Here is a 23,177-nt window from a genome sequence, read left to right as displayed (position 1 = left end):
AAGTATCTAACACACCTACCAGCACTGTTTCTCCACAGCCTTGTAGGTTCTGGAACATTTTGTTACATTTTATGATACAACCATTATTTAATGTGGTTTTTTTTTTTTTAAATAAGCTGGACCTTTTCATGTTTTAAAAGGCTACCACATGGAGTTCTATTAACAGTTTTTAAACAGCTATTGAATATTTGATCCTAGAGAGCATTAAATGTTTTAACAGTTTTTGCCAATTAAAACCTTCCACCTCGGAGGGAAGCTCTTTAGGGCACAGGATAGAAAGGAGGTGAAACCGTTTTAAGGGGGAGATGACACATTCCACCCTGCAAGGCAAGTTGAAGCACACGAAATAAACAACTCAAAGGTTTCAATAAGTCCTTAAAGTTGACCAGATACACTAGGCTCATAGATTTGAATGCTTGGTCATTAGAGAGTGGGGCTACCTGAGAGGGCTTAGCAGGTGTGGCCTTCCTGGAGGAAGTGTGTCACTGTGGGGGATGGGGGTGGAGGGGTGGAAGTGGGGGTGGGGGTGGAGGTGGGGGGGTCGGGGGGGGGCTCTCTCTTTCCCTGCTGCCTGCAGATCCTGGTGTAGAGATCCATCGGCTCCTGCTTTGCCCGCATGCCGCCATGCTTCCTGCCAGGCTGATAATAATGATGGGCTAAACCTTTGAAACTGTAAGCCAGCCCCAGCTGAATGCTCTCCTTTATAGGCGTTTGCTGTGCTCATGGCATCCCTTCACAGCAACAGAACACTGACTAAGACACTCATCCCTCCACAGACATAAGAAAGCTGTACTGGGAGACACTCTCAGACCAGGCTAAGACCAACTGGACCACCTGCAAAGGATGTTCTCCAGCCTGCTGAGCTGCCACTGAGTTGTGGAGTGTGCTCCAGGGCCTTAGCTCTCATGAGCTACCTACCACGCATGCCGACCCTGGGCTATTTGGTGATATAGCTGTCTTTGAGTCATTCCACTCCCATAAATAACCCCTCACCCATATTCTTGTAACCCCAATAAAACTCCGGTTCACCAGGTTGGACTGAGGTGGTATCCTCACTTCCATCTTGGGTAAACATGTTTATCTCTCTCCTGGAATAGTCTCACATAAGTGTTCACTAAAACTTTCATGACCAGCAATAATAATATTAGTATTGTATTAGCCAAGTGAGGTAATAGGAAAGCCAGGAACTGAGGCTAGGGACATTTCATTTGCTGATTAAAGTAACCAAAGGTCCCCATGTGTTTTATTTAGGGTTTCTTTTTCTTTTCTTGTCTTTCTTTTTTCTTTTTCTTTTTCTTTCTTTCTTTTTTTTTTTTTTTTTTTTTTTTTTGTCAGGGTTTCTTGTGTAAGCTTGGTTGGTCTGGACTCTCTTTGTAGACCAGGCTGGCCTCGAACTCACAGAGATCCACCTGCCTCTGTCTCTCTAGTGCTGGCATTAAACTATGCCCAGCTTATTTAGGGTTTCTATTGCTGCAACAATAGACCACAACCAAAAAGCAAGCTGGAGAGGAAAGGGTTTAGTCAGCATACACTCCCACATTGCTGTGCATCACCAAAGGAAGTCAGGACAGGACTCAAACAGGACAGGAACGGCAGGACCCTGGAGGCGGGAGCTGGTGCCGAAGCCATGGACGGCTTACTGCTTACTGGCTTGCTTCCCCTGGCTTGTTCAGTTTGCCTTACCAGCCCAGGGATGGCACCACCCGCAATGGACTGGGCCCGCTTGAGAAAATGCCTTACAGCTGGTTCTGATGGAGGCATTTCCTCAATGGAGGCTCCTTCCTCTCTGCTGTCTGGAGCTTGTGTCAAGTGGACGCGCAAAAACCAGCCAGTATACCATGAAATCTTTATAGAAAAGCAGACATGGTGCTTTATCCACTTTAGTGTTCTCAGGACAGGGCCCCAAGTCTTGCGTTAATGACCAGAGGTGAGGCCTATAATTACCCCTTTGGAGGAATTCCTTAATCAGAACACTCAGCCTAATGAGCTAGACAGTTTGAACTGAGTTCTCAAGACTTCCTATGGTTCCCAGGAATACTCAAGTGTGTCAATGGAAGTAAACAGCACTGATCACTCTTGTCCAGACAGGACTTGGCGTTTGGATCTCCTACTCACTGGTCCTATAGAAAGTAAACCACTCATTAAGTTGTACTGAATGAAACTTTGCATAGACAAACAGTAACAACAGAGGTATGGCGGTTTCTAGGAAGCGGTCCAAGTCACCCACAGCCTACTTTAGGTAGAAATGCTTAATTGCAGGTTGCTGTCTTCTTTGGGTAACAACCACCCAGGGCTACAGCAGAGCAGAACTAATACTGGAACCCTGATTTCCCTAAGCTCCCCGCTTGTGCTGTTCTGCTCTGCATCCACACCCCATCAGGGACTACTTATACACACTTGACACTTGGGTATGAACACCTGCACTGTGCCACACCCCGTGCTGGATGCGTCCACACATGAGCTCATTTAACGTCTTTCACGCCCAAGCTGTTGTCTTGTTCAATCAAAACACTGTAATTTGGGCTGAAAGCTACAAGTTTGTCTATAATCAAATTTTACCCTTAAATTATTTTTAAGAACATGTCTAAATCAGCAGGACATTCAGAGACCATTTTTCATCTCTTGTCCTCCTCTCAAAAACTCACTGAGGATTTGATAGTGTCCCTGATGGGCGTTTTTTGTGTAACCCCGGAGATTTCCTGTTTCCTTTAAGAAGCAAACTTCTCTGGGCCCTGTGAGGATAGTGGAATCTCACCTCCCAAGCTCCTGGCATTGGTCTCCCGTCAACACCGCATCTTTTCCCTTCCAGTGGCGAGTGAGAGGAAACACAGACTCAGGACAGTCTTGTAAATAGCTTTAATGAAACAGAGAGCGCTACTCTCCTTGGAGCCTATCTGGAAAGGCAATAGTGCCCAGAGGAACAGCTCCGGGCATTAAGGATTCCCCGAGCTCCCAGAACCTTCACATTTGGTAGAAGTCTTCGTGAATGATTTGCCTTGTCTGATGGAAACACTGTCAGCTTTGGCCACAGCTGGCTTCTGGATGGTTCGTTTCACCGGCCTCTCGGGTTCCTGCCTTCTCTCTTGCCCGGATTTTGAGCTTGGGCTCCTCTCAGCCTCAGACCGAAGGCAGGTGTCTTCCCTTGAAGGCTGTCTTCTGCAGTCCGCTGTCCGGATCCTGGCTTCCTCCCTGGCTCCGGTATGTGCCTGTTCCCTGGCTTTGGTACACTCCTGCTCCTTGGCCTTGGCACATTCTTGCTCCCTGGCCCCAACACACTCAAGTGAATTGGCTCTGGATTTAGCCTGTTCCCTGGCCCTGGCACTGGCACGAGACTGCTCCCTGGACTTGGCACGCACCTGGTCCCTACCTCTTGACCTGGTTCTTGACCTGGCCCTTGACCTGGCCCGTGACCTGGCCCTTGATCTGGCTCTTGACCTGGCCCTTAGTCTGTCCCTCCTAGACTTTGCCCTCAAAGTCCTGGTCCTGCGTCTCCAGACTTCTCTGGCCTTTTTGGCCGCCTTGCGACGGGAGCGGGGCCTGAGTGGTTTGGGGGTTCTGAACCCGGTCTTCCCAGAAGTCTGGTGGTCCAGTGTCTGCCGGAGCCGTCCCACCTTTTTCTTCGGCTTTGCAATCTTCCAGACCCTGAAGTAGCCCGCGGCATCGCTGCCACTGACCCGCAGGAGCGTGCCCTTCTCGGACCTGGTGGATTCCCCGACTTGGCGATTGACCTTTCGGCGCACTTCATAGCCAGCATTTCCGAGCTCCTTCTTGAGCTCCGCCAGAGTCAGCCGCTGGTGGCCCGCGATGGCTCTGAGCAGCAGCTGGGACACTCTGAGTACTGAGTGCGGACTGCGCCTGGTTGGTGTCCTCAGAGTTCTCTCCTCCTCTGCTGCCTCCTCCTCCGCCACCGCCACCGCCGCCACCGCCGCTGGGGGCTGCTGGATCTGGGTCCTAACTTCTGAACCATGGGATTCCCCACTGGGTTGGGCAGCCTCAGCCATGGCCCCGCTTCCCCCACCGCGGGGCCACCCGCTTTGGTCTGGCCTCGCGCCTCGCCTCGCGAGGTGTGGGGTTCCTGGGCGCCCACGTCACAAAGGAGGCACCTCTCGGCCCAGGCGCATGCTGACCTCCTTTGGCCTCGGTGCCATCTCAATTCCTCGCATCTGCATGTGTCTAACAACATCACCGTCACCTCCATGGATTTGCCCTGGGCTGGTTCTTGGTTGTGTCCACCACCTTTCTGGAGTATCCACCCAAGAATAGAGACACTCCCAACTCGTGCCAAACACGCAATATGATGTCTGTGAAAAGTAAGAGAGGGGCTCCAGGAAACAAGGACCCAGAGGCCCCACGCATTTATGTCTCATGGCTCCCTGGCTGCACGGTGGAAAGTGAGCAAGGGCAGGAAAAGGCAGGTGCTACTGTGGTCTCACCACGGGAGGGTCAGAGGACTTCCGCTGGGCCAGAACCACCAGGTTTCAAACCTTCAGAAAACACTTTCTTAATTGCCCATCCGCTCTACTTCTTTGTCTGCCAAAACAAACCCTACTTTCAAGTTCTTGCAAGAGTTTTTGTTTTGCTTTTTGTTTTTAACTGAAGCTCTTTAAGACAATGGACCCTTTACCGCAACTGCAATTATTTCTGTAACCCTGTGTCTGTGGTCAGAAGACATAGGTCTGCATTAAACTCAGACTGCTGCGCCAACACAAATGTGTTTCATTCAATGTGTCAAGGGCAAACTCCAACTGAACACCACCCTACCTTTCACCATAACAAAGTAACCTCCTACATTTCCTGCTTACGCGGGGGTCACTTACAATTAATCTTTTAAAAGTCAGCGTGAGTGAGGGGTTACATTAATCGTGTTGTTCATATATAAGCCAGACACTTTTTTAACTCACCCCCAAATTCCCCAGTGCCCTTCCTCTTGCCCCTCTTTCAGCTTCTCTGTCCTCTCTAAACATTCTTGCTTTCTGCATTCATGTCACCCGAATTCTATTAACCCTCTCCTCCCAATTTCTTCCCTCAGCTCTTCTCCCTTCCCTGTTTCTTACTTTATGATCCCTCTGTCTCTGTCTCTGTCTGTCTGCCTCTCTCTCTCTCTCTCTCTCTCTCTCTCTCTCTCTCTCTCTCTCTCTCACACACACACACACACACACACACACACACACACACACACACACACCTCCCTAAATCTATATGTACATGTAAGTGAAAGTGTAGTATTTGTCTTTCTGAGCCTGGCTTGTTTCACTTTACGTGATAAGCCCTGGTCCCATCCATCTTCCTGAAGGTATCATGTTTTCATTTCCCTTTCCAGATGAACAAGATTTCATAGCATCTTTTTACTACTTTTAAAAAAATCTGTGCATCTATTAATGCATATTTAGGCTGATTTCAATTCCCAACTGTCGTTACATTGGATTCTTGTTGGCCTATTGGCGTTTACCTTCTTAGATTTTTAGAAAAAAACACACTCATTTTCTGCCTCACATTCATTCATTGTTGGATGCTGGGGAAATACTTCCATCATGTGTTCCACCTATGCTTCCTTTCACCATCAAAATACTAAATAAAAAACCAGTAGTGTGTGGTTGTTTGAAAAGCCATTTTTAATATCCATCGGGGAGGGCAATCCTGTGAGGCTTTAGGAAAGATTTAATTTTTTAAAGAGCAGAACACGTTGGATTTCAGGATTTATATCCGATGTCCTCAGTTCTCCAGAAGAAAAACGATGCTTTGGAATCCTAAATATGACTTTCCAGAAGACAAGGACCACACTACAAAGCACTTGCTTTGCAATGTGCCTCTAATGTTGGTGCTGTGCCAGCCTGCAGCTGCCGTCTCTGAACCCACAAGTTGCCGCATGCTCCTCACTTGAGTTCTCAAATCTATGACCCATTGACCTTGAAATCGTTACTCAAAGTACCAAGTCTCTGTCAGGTGACAGTAACACTACCGGTATATGTAGCTGCATGAAGAAGGCACCCAAAACCTTATAAAATAGGAGTAAAATGCTATGGTTTGTCCCTCCACAAAGCCCCCAGGGAATGTGTAATTATAGTGCAATGGTGCTGAGGGGAGGTGGGCTTTAACCCGTGTATGGGCCATGAAAACAGAGCCCTCTTTAACTCATGAATACGTCCTCACTCTCAAGAATAAATTAGTTACTGAAACTGCAGGCTGTTCTTAAAGCAAGGCTACTCCGTGTTTTTTGTTTTTCCCTTCCATCTTGGCCCTCCCATCTTCCACCATGAGCTGAGGCAGCACAAGGCCCTCACCAGTGTGAGGATCTTTGACTTCTCAGCATCCTGAATCATGAGACAAAATAATCCTCTGTTATGAATAAACTGTATTCTTCTTATAGCAACACAAAACAGACTGAGATGTTACAGGCAAATTCTGACCCGTCCACATCTCTTAAGCTCTAGCAATTATTTTTACTTTAATGCTATATATAATGTGTGTGTGTGTGTGTGTGTGTGTGTAATTTTTCTAACTTGTTAATGCACACATAATAGAATGGAAAATATGCAAGATGCTAAATATGTGAATATTTGGAAAGGATCTACTCTGAAAAATTAAGGTAGTCCTATTAGAAAGATCAAGTTAAAAGGAAGGTAAGAATAAACAAAGTGACTGCAAAGAACAATATTTCTTCAGTCCTCACAGAAACCAAACCAAAACCAAACCAAAGCCAAATGCCAAATGTATTCAATTTTTAAGTGAATTTTTTCCAAAGGAAAACAACACTTCACTATTTTGTCTCCCTTTTGTTGCTATAGCCAAAGTGTTCTCATGCCTCTCCTGCTGTTTTCATTCCTGCATATATTTATGCTGAGAAGCTTCATAGCCTATAAAAATAGCATTTTCAGCAAAATTTAGTACATCTCACTTTCCAAGCAAGAGCCTGAAGAGGATGAACTCAGGGAGACAAGGTCAGAGGCCTGTTTAGGGGGAGGAGGGCACCTCAAGAGGTAGGTAGGCTCCCAGACTGCAGCAAGGTTCACAGGGCTGGAAAATCTCTTTTCCAGAGAAGGCTGAGGAGGAACAAGCTACACCTTTGCTCCCCCAGTGCAACCGACACAGGAGGTAACACACCTGGGTAACACAGGTGGCCTCACACCTGTGAAGCCACAGGTCCAAACCCAGAAACTTCAATGGCGCATCCATTAGAGAGGGGGAAACACATCTTCAAGTCCCCGCCCAGGAGTCACTGCCTGGTGGAAGCAGATGTTGGTTCATAAGAACAGCTGTTTTCCTGGTCCCATCCCTGCACGATAGGTCAAAAGTACCTAAAACTGAACAAATTATCTTGCCTAGTGCTCAGGAGGATGAGCTTATGGATTCTGAATTGCAGAACAGCTTGGGCTACAAAGCAAGACCCTGTCTCAAGTCCACAAGAACCCTAACAGAAGAATCTTCCCAGGGGAAAATGGTGACGGCAGCCATAGGCATCAAAAGGCAAAGCATGTATACTAGGACAAGACCAGAGACTGCAAAGACTAGGAGGAACACAGAGAAGCGGAGAGGGGTCAGGGGCGGGTCATGGGCACCCGAGGAAAGAGTTGAGTTCATCAGCAAAGTGCAGACCAGGAGAGTGCGTTTTCTTCAGTGTTCTGGTTTGAACGTGAACTGTGTCCAGCAGGCTGGTGCATATGTTTGAGTACCTGGCCTCTAGCAAGCGTTGCTGTTTTGGGAGAATGTAGAACCTGTAGGATATGGAACCTGGCTGGAAAAGTAGAGTTTGGGGTGGGGATCAGGACACTGAGGATTGTATAGCCTTCTTCCTATTGGTTTCCTGCTTCCCAGTCCTTTGGGATGAGAAAGTTCAAGGGGAGGGGTGGCATGCTTGGGTCTCATTGAATAGGGGAAATAGAATAGACATGGGGGGTGAGTGGAGAGAGGGAGTTGGGTGGGGGAGGGGTGAGAGGGGGAGCAGGGGTGATCTAGTGGGGAAGAAAGGAGAGCGTACAGGAGATGGAACTGGAACCAGTGGTGGGGGGGAGGATCTTTGGAACAAGCTAGAAACCCAGGACAATGGACATTCCCAGGAATCTAAGAGCATGACCCTAGCTAAGGCTCCTAGCAATGGGGGATATGGAATCTGAAACAGCCATCTCCAGTAACCAGAAAAGACTTTCAATGAAGGAATGGGGGGGGGGGCACCAACCCACCCTCAAACTTTCAGCCCACAAATTGTCCTGCCTACAAGAGGTTCAGAAGCAGAAATTAAAAGACAGGCCAACCAATGGCTGGCCCAGCTTGAGCCCCATGCCATGAGAGAGAGCCCACCCTTGACACATTTTATGATATTATGGCTATGCTTGCAGACAGGTGTCTAGTATAATTGTCATCTGAGAGGCTTCATCCAGCAGCTGATGGAAACAGAGGCAGAGACCCACAGACAAACATTAGGCAGAGCTTGGTGAATCCTGTAGAAGAGGGGATGAAGGATTGAAGGAGACAGAGAGGTCAAGGACACCACAAGAAAACCTACAGAATCAACTAACTCTGTGAGCCCATGGGAGCTCACAGAGACTGAACTGCCAACCAGAAAGCATGTATGGGATGGACAGAGAGAAGTCAATCCTAACTGGAAAGTAAATCCCAGCACTCAGGAGACAGGCATGCAGATCTCTGAGTTCTAGTCAGTGATGTTCAGGGAGTTCATTGAGAGTGAACTGAGAGGCGGTGCAGTGGAGCTGAGTTCCTAGCAGTTCATGGAGTTCAGAGGCAGTTACTGGGAGAGTTTTACAGAGGTAGGTTGGAGAACAAGCTAGACACAGGTAAAGACAGAATTAGCCAGAGAATGAGAAGGAGCCAGATTAGAACATATTGCCAAAGTTAGTATGAGACCAAACAGAGCAACTCAGTCAGAGGCTGGGAGAGAAGCCAGCTTGAATCAGTCAGCTTGGAGAGAAGTTTGAGCCAGAACAGCTGAGTTGAACCAGTGAGCAAGAGTTCAGAAAGATCTAGAAAGGGTGAGCTTACTCAGCAGTAAGTCTCAGAGGTTGAGAATATTCTAGGCCTAGACTAGATTACATGAAGACTAGAAGCTTCAAGGACTAGGCCTAGATTAGCAGATGGCAGCAGTAAGCTTCCAAGACAATTATTTCAGGCAATACTTTTACAGAAAACTATTGATGTTTGTTTTTAAACTCTATTTTATTTGGGGTATTGAAGCCTCTACCTCCCTTCCACCAACCCCTTAACCCTGTGTATAAAAAAGGTTAGTGGGGAGAGGTGTTGCAGACCCCCCCCCTTTACTTCTCCCAGCTGCTTAGATCAATTGGGTCTTTCAGGGCAATTCAAATCTCTTAACAACAGTAAACGCAGCAAGCAGTCCCCTCTGAGCCACTGTATTGAAACATTTCTCTCTGTCTACCTCAAACCACCACACCACTCATCTCTGGTCTCTCCAAACTGCTACGTGCCACATGCCTGTGCCACATGCCACCGCCACACACTACCCTTTCTCTCTCCAGGCTCTCCTATTTATATCCTCACAGTCCTAGACCACGCCCCTCTCCATGCTGCTTGAGACAGGCCGTTACCAGCTGGCAAAAACCATGCCCCACAAGGAGGCAGTTATCAGCTGTGGACAAACTAAAGCCCAAACTAAAATCCCACACTTGGGATTAAAACAAAAACATATTTATATAACATAATTGAGTTTACAAGGAAACCACAACTTCCATTATAGGAAACCATTACATGAAGGACTGTTGCTGTTGACCAGGGATGATTACTTTCTACAAAGCAAACACAGGTGTTTTTATAAACTAAACAAAATCTTAATTTTACATAGATTACTAAAGGCCTGACATGCGTAGACTGGAAAGGATGGCAAGGCCACCAAGCTGGAATAAGAGGCAAGGTTTTTTTTAATATCTTTAATTGAATGTTCTAGTTAGCCCTGACTTAACCTCTAATAGTCTATGTGCTTTAAAACAATCCTCTCTTTAACTTCTCTCCCCTGAAACTAATTTCATCTAACTTCCTGGAAACTCTTATGTTTATTATTTTTAAGTAAAAGGTGATTGGGTGGGGTGTATTTTCCAGGGGTACAGCAGAGCCACCAGGAGGCTTTATGCCGACACACTATTTTGCACAGCAAAGACTTGTCCTGTGTCACCAGGATAGCCAAAATAATGGCTTTCTGAGAAGTCATTTGTTGACTAAAGAAGAGTTTTGGTTGTAACCTAGAAGCAAGGGGGAAAGGGCATGCACGCAGGGTTCGAGGGAGGACTCAACACATACCTCATGGTTTTGCTTCAAGGGTTTATTGTGGGGATTCTGGGTAACCATGATGACATACAAGATTGCTAGTGGAAAAATGAACAATAGCTCATGGTGTGAACTTCATTCTAATCTGTATGAAAACAAAATAACAACAGCACTTATGAGTAGATAATCCAACGTTAACATTTTTCATTGCATATATTAATTGTTCATAATACTATGTTACATAAGGACACTTCCACACAAGTACGTATTACTCAGTGAACCCGTCCCTACCTCTTCATCGTCCTCCTTTTCCATCCACTCAGTTGCCTTTGTTCCCTAGACAGTGTGCTTCCACTTCCATGCATACACATATGTGCTCTTATGTATCTATATAAAATCTAGGAACCATAAATGATAGACACGATTTCTGCTCTGACCTGATAAATCTCCAAGTGGGTTCCAATGTTCATCGTAATTGTCACACCAACAATGTCTCATGGTTATTGTTAAAACTATCCTCTAGATAAGGAAGCCTGAGAAATTGGAATATTAAATAGCTTTCTAAAAACCCCAATACCACGAGTGACATCATCATGTTGGAGGAGTTGGGGGCTTCGGGTGTCCTTCCCCAACATGTACCTGCTGCGAGAGCACCAACCCACAGAGACATTTTCCCCTGAGAAAGCCAAAGTCCAGCTGAAAAACGTAAACATTGGATGAACAGGGAAAGATCTAAGCTGGACTGGGTATAAAAAAATAACAAATATACTTTCTCACCACCTCTGAGTACACCACTTCATGATTAAAAACAAAATTCTAAAGCCTAACCTCTTCCTGAGGGAGAAGGGAGAAGGAGCTCCTTCAACCCTCTTCTGAGGGACCAGAGCACCTGACAACCATTCAGCCAACTTTGCTGATCTAGATAAGCATCTGCTGACATGAGAAAAGCCTACTGTTTTCTTGTGTTATTGTTGTCATTGTGTTGGTGATGATGGTGGTGGTGGTGGTGGTGGTGGTGTGTGTGTGTGTGTGTGTGTGTGTGTGTGTGTGTGTGTAAGCAAAGGCACGTGGATCTCTGTGAGTTCAAAGCCAATCTGATCTACATAATGAGTTCCAGAACAGCCAGGGTCACACACATAAGACCCATCTCAAAACAACAATACAAAATAAAATGTAATAAAAACATTCTTACTCGGTTTTGAGAGAATTCCATATTTATTAGGAATGGTTTGGAAATGCTGAAAATTGCTAGGAAAGAATTCCTTGAACCTATACTATCTAAATACACAATTCAGAAAGAACATTTTATAAATGTCTTCATCCAAGTGTTCTTTTAAAAAAACTTGCAATCATAATTATGTGTGATTATAAATGCTATTTTCCTTATGAAATGTTATAGGTGGTTGTTAATGTACTCTAGCATAGAGACATAATTTAACCTTTAAGCATTTTTACGTATACAGTGCTCTAGCTGCATGTACACCTGCAGGCCAAAAGAGGGCATCAGATCACTTTTTATAGATGGTTGTGAGCCACCATGTGGTTGCTGAGAGCTGAACCCAGGACCTCTGGAAAATCAGATAGTGCTTTTAACCACTGAGCCATCTCTCCAGCCCAAGGCATTTTTAAATTAATAACAAAGTTAAGTAAGATCAGATTTAAGCTACTTACTGACATTCTAGAACTTAGTCATTGTCTTTTGATAGATTTTAGGCTTTTTGGTTTTATATTGAAAGCACATTGCAGTGAGCATCCTTCAAACCTCTTTGCTTATACTTGTAACTCTGTGGGAACAGGTTTAGAAATGTCTGGTTGAAGAATATATGTAAGTCAAGTTGCCTCCAAAAGGCTGGGATGGTTTGAAATTCCACCAGATAGAGTTTTACTCCTCTAATGTCCTCAGTGACAGAGCTGAGCCAAGCAGGCGTTGCTCTCACCCACTTAACGTCAGGACTGTTGGCGAATGAACCTCTTCCTTACAGATAGTGAGCGTTACTGAATATCTATTCCGTGTTAGTGGTGACAATTGGGCCATACCGTTGTGATTCACACACTTCTCTGGTTTTGTTTTGTTTTTTGTTTTTGTTTTTGTTTTTTTGGCCAGGATGTTTGCTGATAAGAACTCTACACATTTGGTGAGAAGGAAAAATGGTAGCTATCTGTAAGCTTGGCTTGTAGGCAGTTCTTAGATAGAGTTGCTCTCTGGTTAAAACAAACAAAAACAAAAAACAAAAAAAAACACACACCAGCTTTAGGCCAGGTTATTGTGGTACTGCAATGGAACAACACAAAAATGTAAACACTGCAGCACATGGTGGAAGTTAGGAAAGTGAAGACCACTGTAATTTCATGAATTACACAGTGTATATCCACAAGAAGAGATTCCCCATCTCCTGTAACGTCACAGAGCTTAAAGAGGTAGAGAACAGTGTGAACAAATCTCTCAGGGAATCTGCTCCATACACAAGGTCTATTGGACACCAAGCAAGGAAAGTCACAAAATTATTATTCCAATCACACATTGGATCATTTCAAAAACTATATTACTGTAGTACATATACAAGTATGTATATGCCTACTATATGTATATTATATTGCATATATGTATGTTATATTATATTATAAGAATGTATAATATATGTATATATAATATATAGTATTAATATATATTGTAGTGTATATTAGACATTATAGACAGGAACACTAGACAAAAAAATGAACAAGTAGCCCTCTCTTGCTGCAACCATGAGGGCTTGCTGCTGTTTTGTTCACTAGTTTTTGCTCCATGGTATTCCCAACCTCATAGATGACAATTAAGATATCCAATCATAGATTGTCCTGCTTCCTGACAATCCCACTTAGCACCAGCCCAATGTACAAAACACTGTTTTCCCATCTTACTGAGGTATCCTCTCCAGCGTCTCTCTCTCTCTCTCTCTCTCTCTCTCTCTCTCTCTCTCTCTCTCTCACACACACACACACACACACACACACACACACACACACACACACACCTTTGCTGCAATAGTGCCTCCTGGTATCAGTGGGCATCTACACATTAGCATTTTGCTGTCAGGCATGAGAAGGATATTTTCCCCTTGATCTTCTGATCACTGAACCCTATATCTGGCCTTTTCTGTCATTGATAAGCTTCTTATTCTATGCTGTCAGTTTATTTTAATCTTCTTACGATGGCTTCTTAGCTTTATGACTTGTTTCTCTACCTTAGATCATTAGTAAATCATCCCACATCTTGATATTTTAATATATTTTAAAGTTTATCTTTCTAACATAACTGAATTTTAAGCTTGACGACAGATAATGGGTATTAAAGAAAACAGTGTGCTGGTGGTGGTGTTGAAAAATCCAGGAATTAATTCATAATTACCACCTAAGTCATTTTTACACTTATTTGTGTGGTTTGGGAGGGTATGCGAAGCACGGTGTGGGTATGGAGGTCAGAGGACAGCTCTCCTTCCACCATGAGGGGCCTGGGAATCAAACCCAGGTCATCAAGTTTGGCAGCAGGCTCCTTTACTGGCTGAGCCATCTCCACAGCCCACAGCTGCCATTTTCATGAGGACAGAGGGTTTGCTCTGACTCTCTCCCTTATCCCTGCATCAAGCCTAGCATTGTGTACACAGAGCACACACCACAGTAACAATCACTCACATTAACCCACATTAACTCTTTAGAACAATTCGCTTGACCACTCTAGCATCCAATGGTGCTGGAGAGCTAATCCTGTGGTGGTTGGCATGGCAACAGATCCTGCCAGAGTTATACAGCTGCAAGAGCTGGTGGTAAAGTTTTCTAAGGATGCTTGGAACATTACCTGCTGGCACTGGCCCTTCGCTCGCTCACTTAATAAAACCGGCAGGTCCTAATCCTTTGTGTCTGTCACTTAGAGAGTTGCTCTAAGCATCTCCCTAACTAACCTCCCGAGACTCGTTTGGAGTCAAAGTTAAACTGGGGCTGCTCTTAATTGATCTGAAGTAAAGCTGCCCACTGGGATTTTCACATTTGCAACTTCCAGGAATGTGTAGGTAGCAAATGCTAATGATACCCCCAGAGCCTCCTCTCAATAGACCTCCCCGATAGACCTCCTTCGTCAGTCATCAGAGAAGAGGGGAGGAAGGATAGGGAGCCCAGACTGGGCAGAGAGTGGCAGGGACCCAAGGGCCTCCCCAGACTGTGCTCAGCACCACTATCTGGCTTCCCTTGGGAGAAAAGTTCAGAAACACAAAGTCGTTTCTGTGGATCTAACTATCGGGTGCCAGACAATGCCCTGTGTGATTAAAGCTCTTACTTGAGATTGTTAAATATGGAAAGTTGATTGAGTCATCTGTACCTTTCTTTCATCTACCTCAGAAACTAGAGAAGCTCATACTCTGGGCAGAGAAGCTTTGCAACAAGACTCTGTTGAGCAAGTTCAGACCTTCTCCAAAAGGTTGACAGCAGAGAAAGTACCCAGGGATCTGATTCATGATGTACCAGCAAAGTCCTCACATCAACCCCTCATTCAGGGCATCTTTGTTCTGTGGTGTACCAAGCATCCTGCTATTGTGAGAACGAGAAGACTGATGTAACAGTGGCCTTTGCCTTCAGATGGGGAAAACTTGCAGGAACATTCAAGACATTCTCTAGAAGATGGAAGGTATGCTAAGCCCACAAAGGGAACACAGACAAGCAGAAATGAGAAGATGTTCAGCAGTTGGAGGCTATGCTCACTTTCTGATTGGAGAGAGGATGGATCTCAAGGGATTAGGAGTTTAACAGAGACTTAAAAGTTTTTCCCCTCCCCCAGGCCCATATGTCCTGGATCAAAGTCTTGTTACCTTATTTATCCACTCAATCAACATTTTTCCCCAAAACCTACAAAGTGTCAGGGCTAAGTCCAGGTGAACGTATTCAACAGTGACTAAGCCAGAAAGGTCCCTGCCTTTATGTAGCTTATATTCTCCTGAAGGAATAAGTAAAAACATAAATCAAAGAGACTAAAATGGATACATAGAGTATAGCAGTTGAGCCATTGTTGAGGCCTGCTTTAACTTTTTACCTCTCTGTTGAGATCTACTTTAGCTTTTAGCATAGCTGTAGCTCCTCTGTTGACTCCTGCTTTCATCCTTAGCATAACTGAAGCCATTTTGCCTTTAGTCTCCATTTTGATCATAAGGTGAAAGTGAGTTCAAAGTCTTGGGCTCTGCCTGCCTGACATAAGAATATCCTTTCATTTACAATTCAATAGTCATTAAATGTTCTGCCTGAGTCAAAGATAAATATGCGTTCTGTTCGAGTTAAACTGCAATGCCATGCTATGTTTCTTTCTCATGGAAAAGGCAGGGAACTGGAAAGCCCCCAAGCTCCCCTACCCTAAATCCCACCCAACAAGTGTGCAATGCTTTGTCTAGCTATGTAGGCACAGTGTACCTGGAATAGAATTGATTCTTCCTGCTTGGTTATGGTCTTTTTCCTTTAAAAACTCACTCTGAGAATGGCTCAGGCTCACAATCTTGGTTCCTGAATCCAGACTGTGTCCCTGACCAGCCAGACTTTGTTAAGCATTCAATAATCTTCCATCTATCTGAGTCTGGTGTCTGAGTGGTCAGTGTGCAACTATACTTGAACCGCCCCCCCCCCCAAAACCAGCTAACAAAGGGAAATCAGAAAATGTCTATTTTATTTTTAAATAATGGCACATGAACTGGGCGTTTATAACTCATTGGTAGAACCTGCATAGAGCCTAGGTTCTGCATTCAGCATCAGGAGTGGAGAGATGGGCCAGCAGTTAAGAGTGCTTACAGCTGAAGTTCAATACTTAATGTAAGACTACAGTAATCAACGCTTTGAGATATTGTTCAACAAACAAACATGTAAGTAATGATGCTCTTAAAGCTTTGGAACACTCAATCCTAAATCACCAAATCCTTCCCCTCAAGGGTCAGGCAGAAAGGTTTGCCCTATGAATGACTTTAAGGAAAGAGTGTCTTGCAGACACAGTAGGACCAATGCACCTATGAACTCACAGAGACTGTAGCAAGACAAATGGCTCAAGCTGGATAGGGTCCCGTCACTTACAGAAGGAAGTGGACACAGGGTCCTATCTCCAACCAAGAAGCGATCTGCAAAGGGGAAATTTGCCTTCTCCAGTGAAGTGCCACTGGGAATACCAGTCACACTCCAGGGCAGGCCCCATGCCTAGGGGTAGTTGGAGAACACAAAATTAGCTCCATGGTTTTCTTCTCTGTGTCTCTACTTTGGGTGGGGGGGGCTTTTTGTTTAGTTTAGTTTTTGCCTTATTGATATTTTGTTTCACTTTAAAAAAATTTTTTTATTTTGAGATTGGGCTTTTCTGAGAGAAAGTAAAGAAGGGAAAAATAAAAAGAACCGGAAGTTAGGTGGGCATGGAGCTGGGGTAGGGGAAAACGGTCAAAACATATTGTACAAAAATTAGTTAAAAACTGTAAAAGGAGGATATGAGGTTAGGAGGGATGTGATGGGGAATCCTGCAAAGAGCTGGAGTAGGAAGTGAGTAGTAAATCTGATATTTGTACATATATCATATATATTATACATAGGTTTGCCAATTTCAAAAAATGAATAAAAGTGAAAATAAAAGAATTAAAAAATATAAGGTGAGAGCAGTTAAGGAATATACCTGGCACTTGCCACTGTACTCTACACACATACATACAGACATGTGCACGCATACCTATATACATAAATATACACAGAGTTAAAAAAAAAATCTTGAACCAGAACTTCTAAAACTTTAGAAAAGTAAAGAGAAATAAAATTAAAGCTAATTGATCTCAACAAAGGGATATAACAAAAAGAGGCAAGAATTATCTCAAATATGAAAATTAAATTAAATTTGCCTTAGGTTTAATAGAGCTAAACAAAATGTAATGGGGGTAAGAAAAGAAAACAGTCAACAAAGTAGAAATAAAACAAAGAACAATGTAAAACCAGGAGATTAGTTAAGTGCAGGGAAGGTGGAGGAATTCAACACCCGTGTAGTCCCAGAAGATGACTTACAACTAATAAACATGAAAAATGCTCAACATCCATAGCCACTGGGGAGCCATAAACTTAAAAAACACTGAGTTCCCTTATCTCCCTAGTCAGAATGTCTTTAAATAATAAAAGAAAGAAAGAAGACCCTAGTGCCAGGAGGATGTGGGGGAAGAGAACCCTCATAGGCTGCTGGGGATGAAAGCGGTCAGTTCTGCCGCTGGAAGCTCAGTGTGGAGGTTCTGCAACATAACAAAAGTAGACCTCCATCCCAAGAGATACAGCCACACTCCAGCTCCTGAGTGCCTATCTGAAAGACTAAATCAATGTACCACAGGGATGCTGGTCATCTACTCAAATTAGCCAAGTGTGGACCCAGCCCAGGCGCCCATCGACAAACAAGTGAATGTGATATATGCAAACAAGAGTTTTCTAAAGTCATAAAGAAGAACCGATGGACCAGCATGACTCCATCTTAATATTAAAAGCCATCCTAGTACAAGGTCAAAATAAACTTATACCTGTAGTAACTTGACCTATATTCTGTATACCCTGTCCTTCACTCTGATAAGAAGTTCTGCCAAATAATTTTGAGATGTTCTGTGAAGTTCCCAACCCTTGGAAATGCCCTAGACTTGCAGCTTTTTTGGGGGTGCGCTGTATAAGCCCCATTTCTCCTGTGTCCAATGCTATCCTCTCAAACCCCACTTTAGGGGAGATAGCCATGTCTAACAGAAAATAAAGCTTGCTTAATTCAATCAAATATTTGGGCAATGGTCTTGGTTGGTAGGATTCACACTTGGAGGCCCCCCAAGATTAAGTTCCCAACACAAACCCTGAAGCTGGACCTTCACTCCTGCACTGCAGGCCCAGAGTGCCGCCTCAGGAGGTGTGAACCTTGACGATGTTTCAGGGCTCCCAGGAATGTTTTTGGTTCGGCAGATTGTTGGAACTAACCGTCGCACTAAAAAGGAAACAGCAAGCCCCTGTCTGAGGAGGCCCCATGGGTAATGCATAGTAAAGTGTCTCCGGTGATATGTGGGAGTGTTTCTGATGGGATCCGATCTGGGGACAGAGAGGCACCTGATGAGGTACACAAACTTCTGTCCAAGGGCACTAGTGAGAAGTCTCATGTTTTGTTTTCCACCCATCTTTTCTGACTATGTAAATGTTTTATGTTTGATGCTTGCATCTTTTTTTTTTTTATGTCTCTATCCCTTTAAATTTGCCACTGCCCAAAGTGAGGGGATTAGGCCCAGTCAAGGAAGGCTGTCCAGCCCTGCCTTTGCTGGGACTGCTGTTCTGCTCACTGGATTCAGTGTTCAGGTGTGGATAAAATCAAAATATGACTTTGTGCTGTTCTACTTCATTACAAGCCTGGCTCTGGGATTGCATGTGGCTTCTGCCACTTTAAACTCAAGCATGTCCTTTCAAAATTTTCTGCCCTGCGTGAGGCAAGCCACCTAATTCTGCTACTCTCTGTGAGAAAATGTCTCCCAGCTGAACGTCCTGTCTCCAGTCAAAAGACACAGTTGGACTGTACAAGAAATGGCTCAGTGTCAACTTCCCATATGTTTTCAACTAACCAGTTCAGGTGCCTCCAAATGAAACAATATATATATTTTTTAGTAAAATATGAAAGCTCCATTTCCATGTGTTTATATAAAAAAAAAATACGCCTCATGTTTGGGAGCCAAACTTTGTAATACAGCAGTGATCAGGTGGTACTTGTTTTAAAAGCATAAAGGAGCCATAGACCATGGCTGAGGCTTGGCACTGAGTGGCAGAGCTGGAGCTCCTGAAGAGAGTCCAGGAGAAACCATCGGTGGAAATACAGCTTGATTGCAATAATAGGCCCCCAAATTTTTGGAAATTCCAGTGCCACATGATGGCTGGCCACCAAAAAACAGCAGCTACAACGAAATGGAGCCAACAGAAGACAAGAGGACAAGCTACATAGGCTTCAGAGGGCAAAGCCGGAGATCACCTGAGCCTCTTAGCGGAGCTGATGAATCACGAACAAACCCCAGGCATTGAGCACCGCAGTGTTTGCGCTGTTGGAATTCAACCTTGCCGTGTCCAGATTACGACTGTGACCTGTTTCTTCCCACTTGAGAGATAAAGCAGGGACCTCAGACCTTAACACAACTGACTCCATGATGAGGGTACCATTCAGGCTGCAAACTCAGCACCACCAGACAAAATGGGGGATAGGGGGAGGCTAAAGAGTTGAAGTCCTGGCTATGAGCAGCAAACACAGAATGCCAGAAGCTAGGACAGTTCTGTCTTATGATTCAGCAAGGCAATAGCCTCGGCAGTCTGGCAGGGAGCCTATAAAATGTCTCTCCTTACCTAAAGTCTACTCAGGAAAATAATGTTGCCAGGCTCCCTGCGAACTGCATTTGTGAGTCAAGGTTTTATTTTGATACTGAAAGGGCTTAAATTAAAAATTATAATTAATTTTAAAGGCTAAATTTAACAGGGATTAAAAATGCAAATCCTAATCATATAAAAGCTACTAACTTGTTGTAAGCTGTCAAAGGTGATTAAGACGTGCACATAATAGTCACTCACCTTTTAAAAGCAAATAACTGAAAACAAGCAAAACTTTATTTAAAGTCAGGCATACTTAATAGATGACAGTCCTAAAACTCTTCAGAGATCAGCTGAATATGGCATTTAAAATGTTTAATAAAAAAAGCTTCTCGTGATAGAAAAGGCGGCTCCTGGAGGTGACCGTAAAGTATCTGAAGAAGATGAAGAGGCACAGAACAACACCAGCTGGACTGTGGTAGCCTCTGGGCAAAGCACTGCCCCGTCCCTCGCCTGCTCCCCGGGCCCTGCACAAATGGTGGACACTGTTGGGTTGACTGCCCCGCTCTGCCTATGTCAAGCCTGGCCTAGTTACCCAAGTTCCTCATCCAAAGGGCCTATGCTGTCCTGTGTGACTGCCAAAGACCATCTCTGCCCACAACAAAATTACCACTGGAGCCTAGGGTAATTATCCAGGTAGCTGGTAAGTCTCCATCATTTTAATTGATATAGGAGCATTTGGATTATAATTCTTGCTATAATTTATCCTTCTGAGATCTCTGGTGATATTGATGGCTAACTGTAGCTTCATCAGTTTAACAACAGCCGTCTGATCAGTGCATTTCATATATAAAGATCAGGTTTTGTTTTTCTAGAGCTATTAGTTCTCCTGGTGAGAAAGGCCAAACTCACAGACAGATTTGTCTTGATATCAGGCTTCATATTAAAGGATAAACAGGTTTCAGGTGTAACTTGTACTATTCCTTTATTTAAACAAACAAACAAACAAACAAACAAAACCTGCTTTGCAGTCAGTGACTGCTCTTCATATGTTATAAAGATACAAAAATAATTTAAAATAAAAAGCATTTTAAAGCCGGGTGGTAGTGGTGCATGTCTTTAATCCCAGCACTTGGGAGGCAGAGGCAGGTGGATCTCTTTGAGTTCGAGGCCAGCCTGGTCTACAAAGCCAGTCCAGGACAGCCAAGGCTACACAGAGAAACCGTGTCTCAAAAAAAAAAAAAGCATTTTAAATTTCTCTCACCCTGTATACTACTGTTATACCAGGATTTCAAAGTTTCAAAAAATTTAACATAGATCAATGAAGTTCCGAAAAGCATTGAGTACTTTTATCAGTCACAAGCTTAAGTCTCCATCTAAATGTAAACTTATAGATACTTTTTATCATGCTAAAAAGAAAAAAATTCTCTGTCCATTCTAAATCCAGCCCCCTGGAGAAAAAAAAATGTTGGTGCTTTATAACTAAGCCATGGCTCTTGCTGTGACTCAAAGACGCGCGTCTACTCCAGCTCTTTTACAGACACCTCAGCTGCTTTGTCTACGTATGGATCTCAACGCAAACTACAAGCAGTGGTAATGCCAATGTACCTAAAACTTTTTAAAACAAACAAACAAACAAAGATTCTTATAAGCTTCAGAGAGTTGCAACGTGAACCACCTGTCACAAGCCAGATGGACTCCAAATACAGACTCCGGCCATGTTAATCAACAAAGTGTGTCCCTGCCTGTTACCTGTTCCTCGGGGAAGAGATCCACATATAAGATTTTCATTTATGTTTCTTAACTTTAACTGTTGTTCCTAGTCTCTATCTGTCCTGGCAGATTTCCACGTGACTGACCAACGCCATCCAGTCTGTAGCTGTGGACTGTAGACTGTTCCAAAGGTGATCTAAACCATGCTAGACCCAGGTAGTCCTACGAAACTGAGAGCCCTGAACTTGCTGAAAGCTAATAGGACTGTGGCCAACATGCTTGCTCCCTGTCTCTTCAGCTTGGTCAGCAAACCAATTGATTATGGTGAATGCCCCATTGCCTAAATGCGCCCTCTGGCCTTTGACTAACATTCCAGGCTTCCTAGACCCTGACAACGACGTCCTAATTTCAGCCGAGAAGTAGTTACAGAAGGGACTGTGTTGCCCTTATCTTCAACAAAAGGCTAGAATGCTAAACTCAAAGGAATCTGCCTGGCAACGGGGACAAAATAGCAATAAATAATGCCTATCAGCTTACCAGGCTCCCTCATTTTCAAAAAGGCACCTGTTAAAACTAAATAGATAAAAATATTAGCTAAAACAGTTCTACAATATGCTAAGACACTCGACCCACTCTATATAAAACAAAGAGAATAGCTTTAAACATTTTTACTCTTTCTATGCTAACCAACCAGATGTAATTAGAGAGACCCTAGCCATGATACAAATTAACCTCTTGTCAAACAGAGACTGCTAAGATACTTGGCCCTACTCTGGCAGTATCATCCCCTGCCACAGATAGAAATAGCCATCCCCTATCAAGGATTTGCAAGGGGCACATAATGGGGAATGATGGGCCAGCATGACTCCATCTTAAGATGAAAAGCCATCTTATTTCAAGATCAAAATAGGTTCATTCCTGTTTTCTGTAAGACTTAAGTTTGACCATGTCTTGGCCCACTTTATGGAACTTCACGTGTTGCACACGCTATAACCTGACCTCCACCCTGATAAGATGTTCTGCCCAATAATTTTGAGATGTTCTACCAAGTTTTGATGTAGAGGCTTCTTGGAGGCTCCGTAGCCTTGCAGTTTAGGGGACTGTATAAGCCCCACTTTCTCCTGTGTCCAGTGCTAGTCTCTCAAACCCTGCTTTGTGGAGCTAGCCTTGTCTGACAGAAGGTAAATCTTGCCTAATTCAATCAGAAACTTGGATGGTGGTCTTGTCTCTCATCTAGTGTGATTAACAGCATGAAATTCTGTCATTTTTCAGGAAAATTGGACGAATATCACATGCTGATTTCTGGTTTACACACACACACACACGCACACGCACACGCACACGCACATGTATACATGTATAAAATACGTTCTGATTACTTGCATCCCCCAGGCTTTCTTAACTCTCTCCCACCTGTTTACCCCCACTTTTCTGAAAATACTTTTTCACTTTCCTCTTTGGCTTGGTTTGAGTTTAGTCTGTCTGTATGACTAGGATTTGGATAGGAGCCTGGGGGGCGTAGCAGTAAGTGCGCAGCTAAACACTGGGATTCCTCTCTTACAATCTACCAATAATCAGTAGCTTAGGCATAGGGTTACGGCCCCACAAGCCCTTGCCCTATTCGTGATTGATTGTGAACAGGGCCAGTCTGGTGTAGTGACATGTGGAAGCAATCATGGCTGTGGTGAGTTCAAGGTTGCAATGTTGTGCGTCGGGGGGTGGAATTTCACAGCTGTTTTCTCTTATCTTTGCTTTCTTCCCATGCTCCCTCTGATAATGTTTCCTGGACCTTAGATGGTTTGCTGGGTAAGTTTTATGTCAACATGATACGAGCTAAAGTCATCTGAAGGAAGGGAGCATCTGTTGAGAAAATGCCTCTCTAAAATCAAGCTGTGGTAAACCTGCAG

At 44.1% G+C, this 23,177-nt stretch overlaps 1 protein-coding gene across 1 annotated transcript; it reads right to left on the bottom strand.

The window, feature by feature from the left end:
- Positions 1-2,845: 2,845 nt before the first annotated feature.
- H1-7 (H1.7 linker histone) lies at positions 2,846-4,063 on the bottom strand. The gene has a single exon (XM_084749088.1). It carries the CDS (start codon positions 3,999-4,001, stop codon positions 2,934-2,936), a length of 1,068 nt encoding a protein of 355 aa, XP_084605214.1. The 5' UTR covers positions 4,002-4,063; the 3' UTR covers positions 2,846-2,933.
- Positions 4,064-23,177: the final 19,114 nt, after the last annotated feature.

Source organism: Acomys minous (assembly GCF_964271855.1).
Source record: "Acomys minous genome assembly, chromosome: 12".
Classification (NCBI taxonomy): Eukaryota; Metazoa; Chordata; class Mammalia; order Rodentia; family Muridae; genus Acomys; species Acomys minous.
This window is presented reverse-complemented; position numbering and strand designations above follow the sequence as displayed.

Excerpts from the sequence above, each read along its gene's own strand:
- H1-7 (XM_084749088.1), bottom strand. The coding sequence starts at position 4,001 with ATGGCTGAGGCTGCCCAACCCAGTGGGGAATCCCATGGTTCAGAAGTT.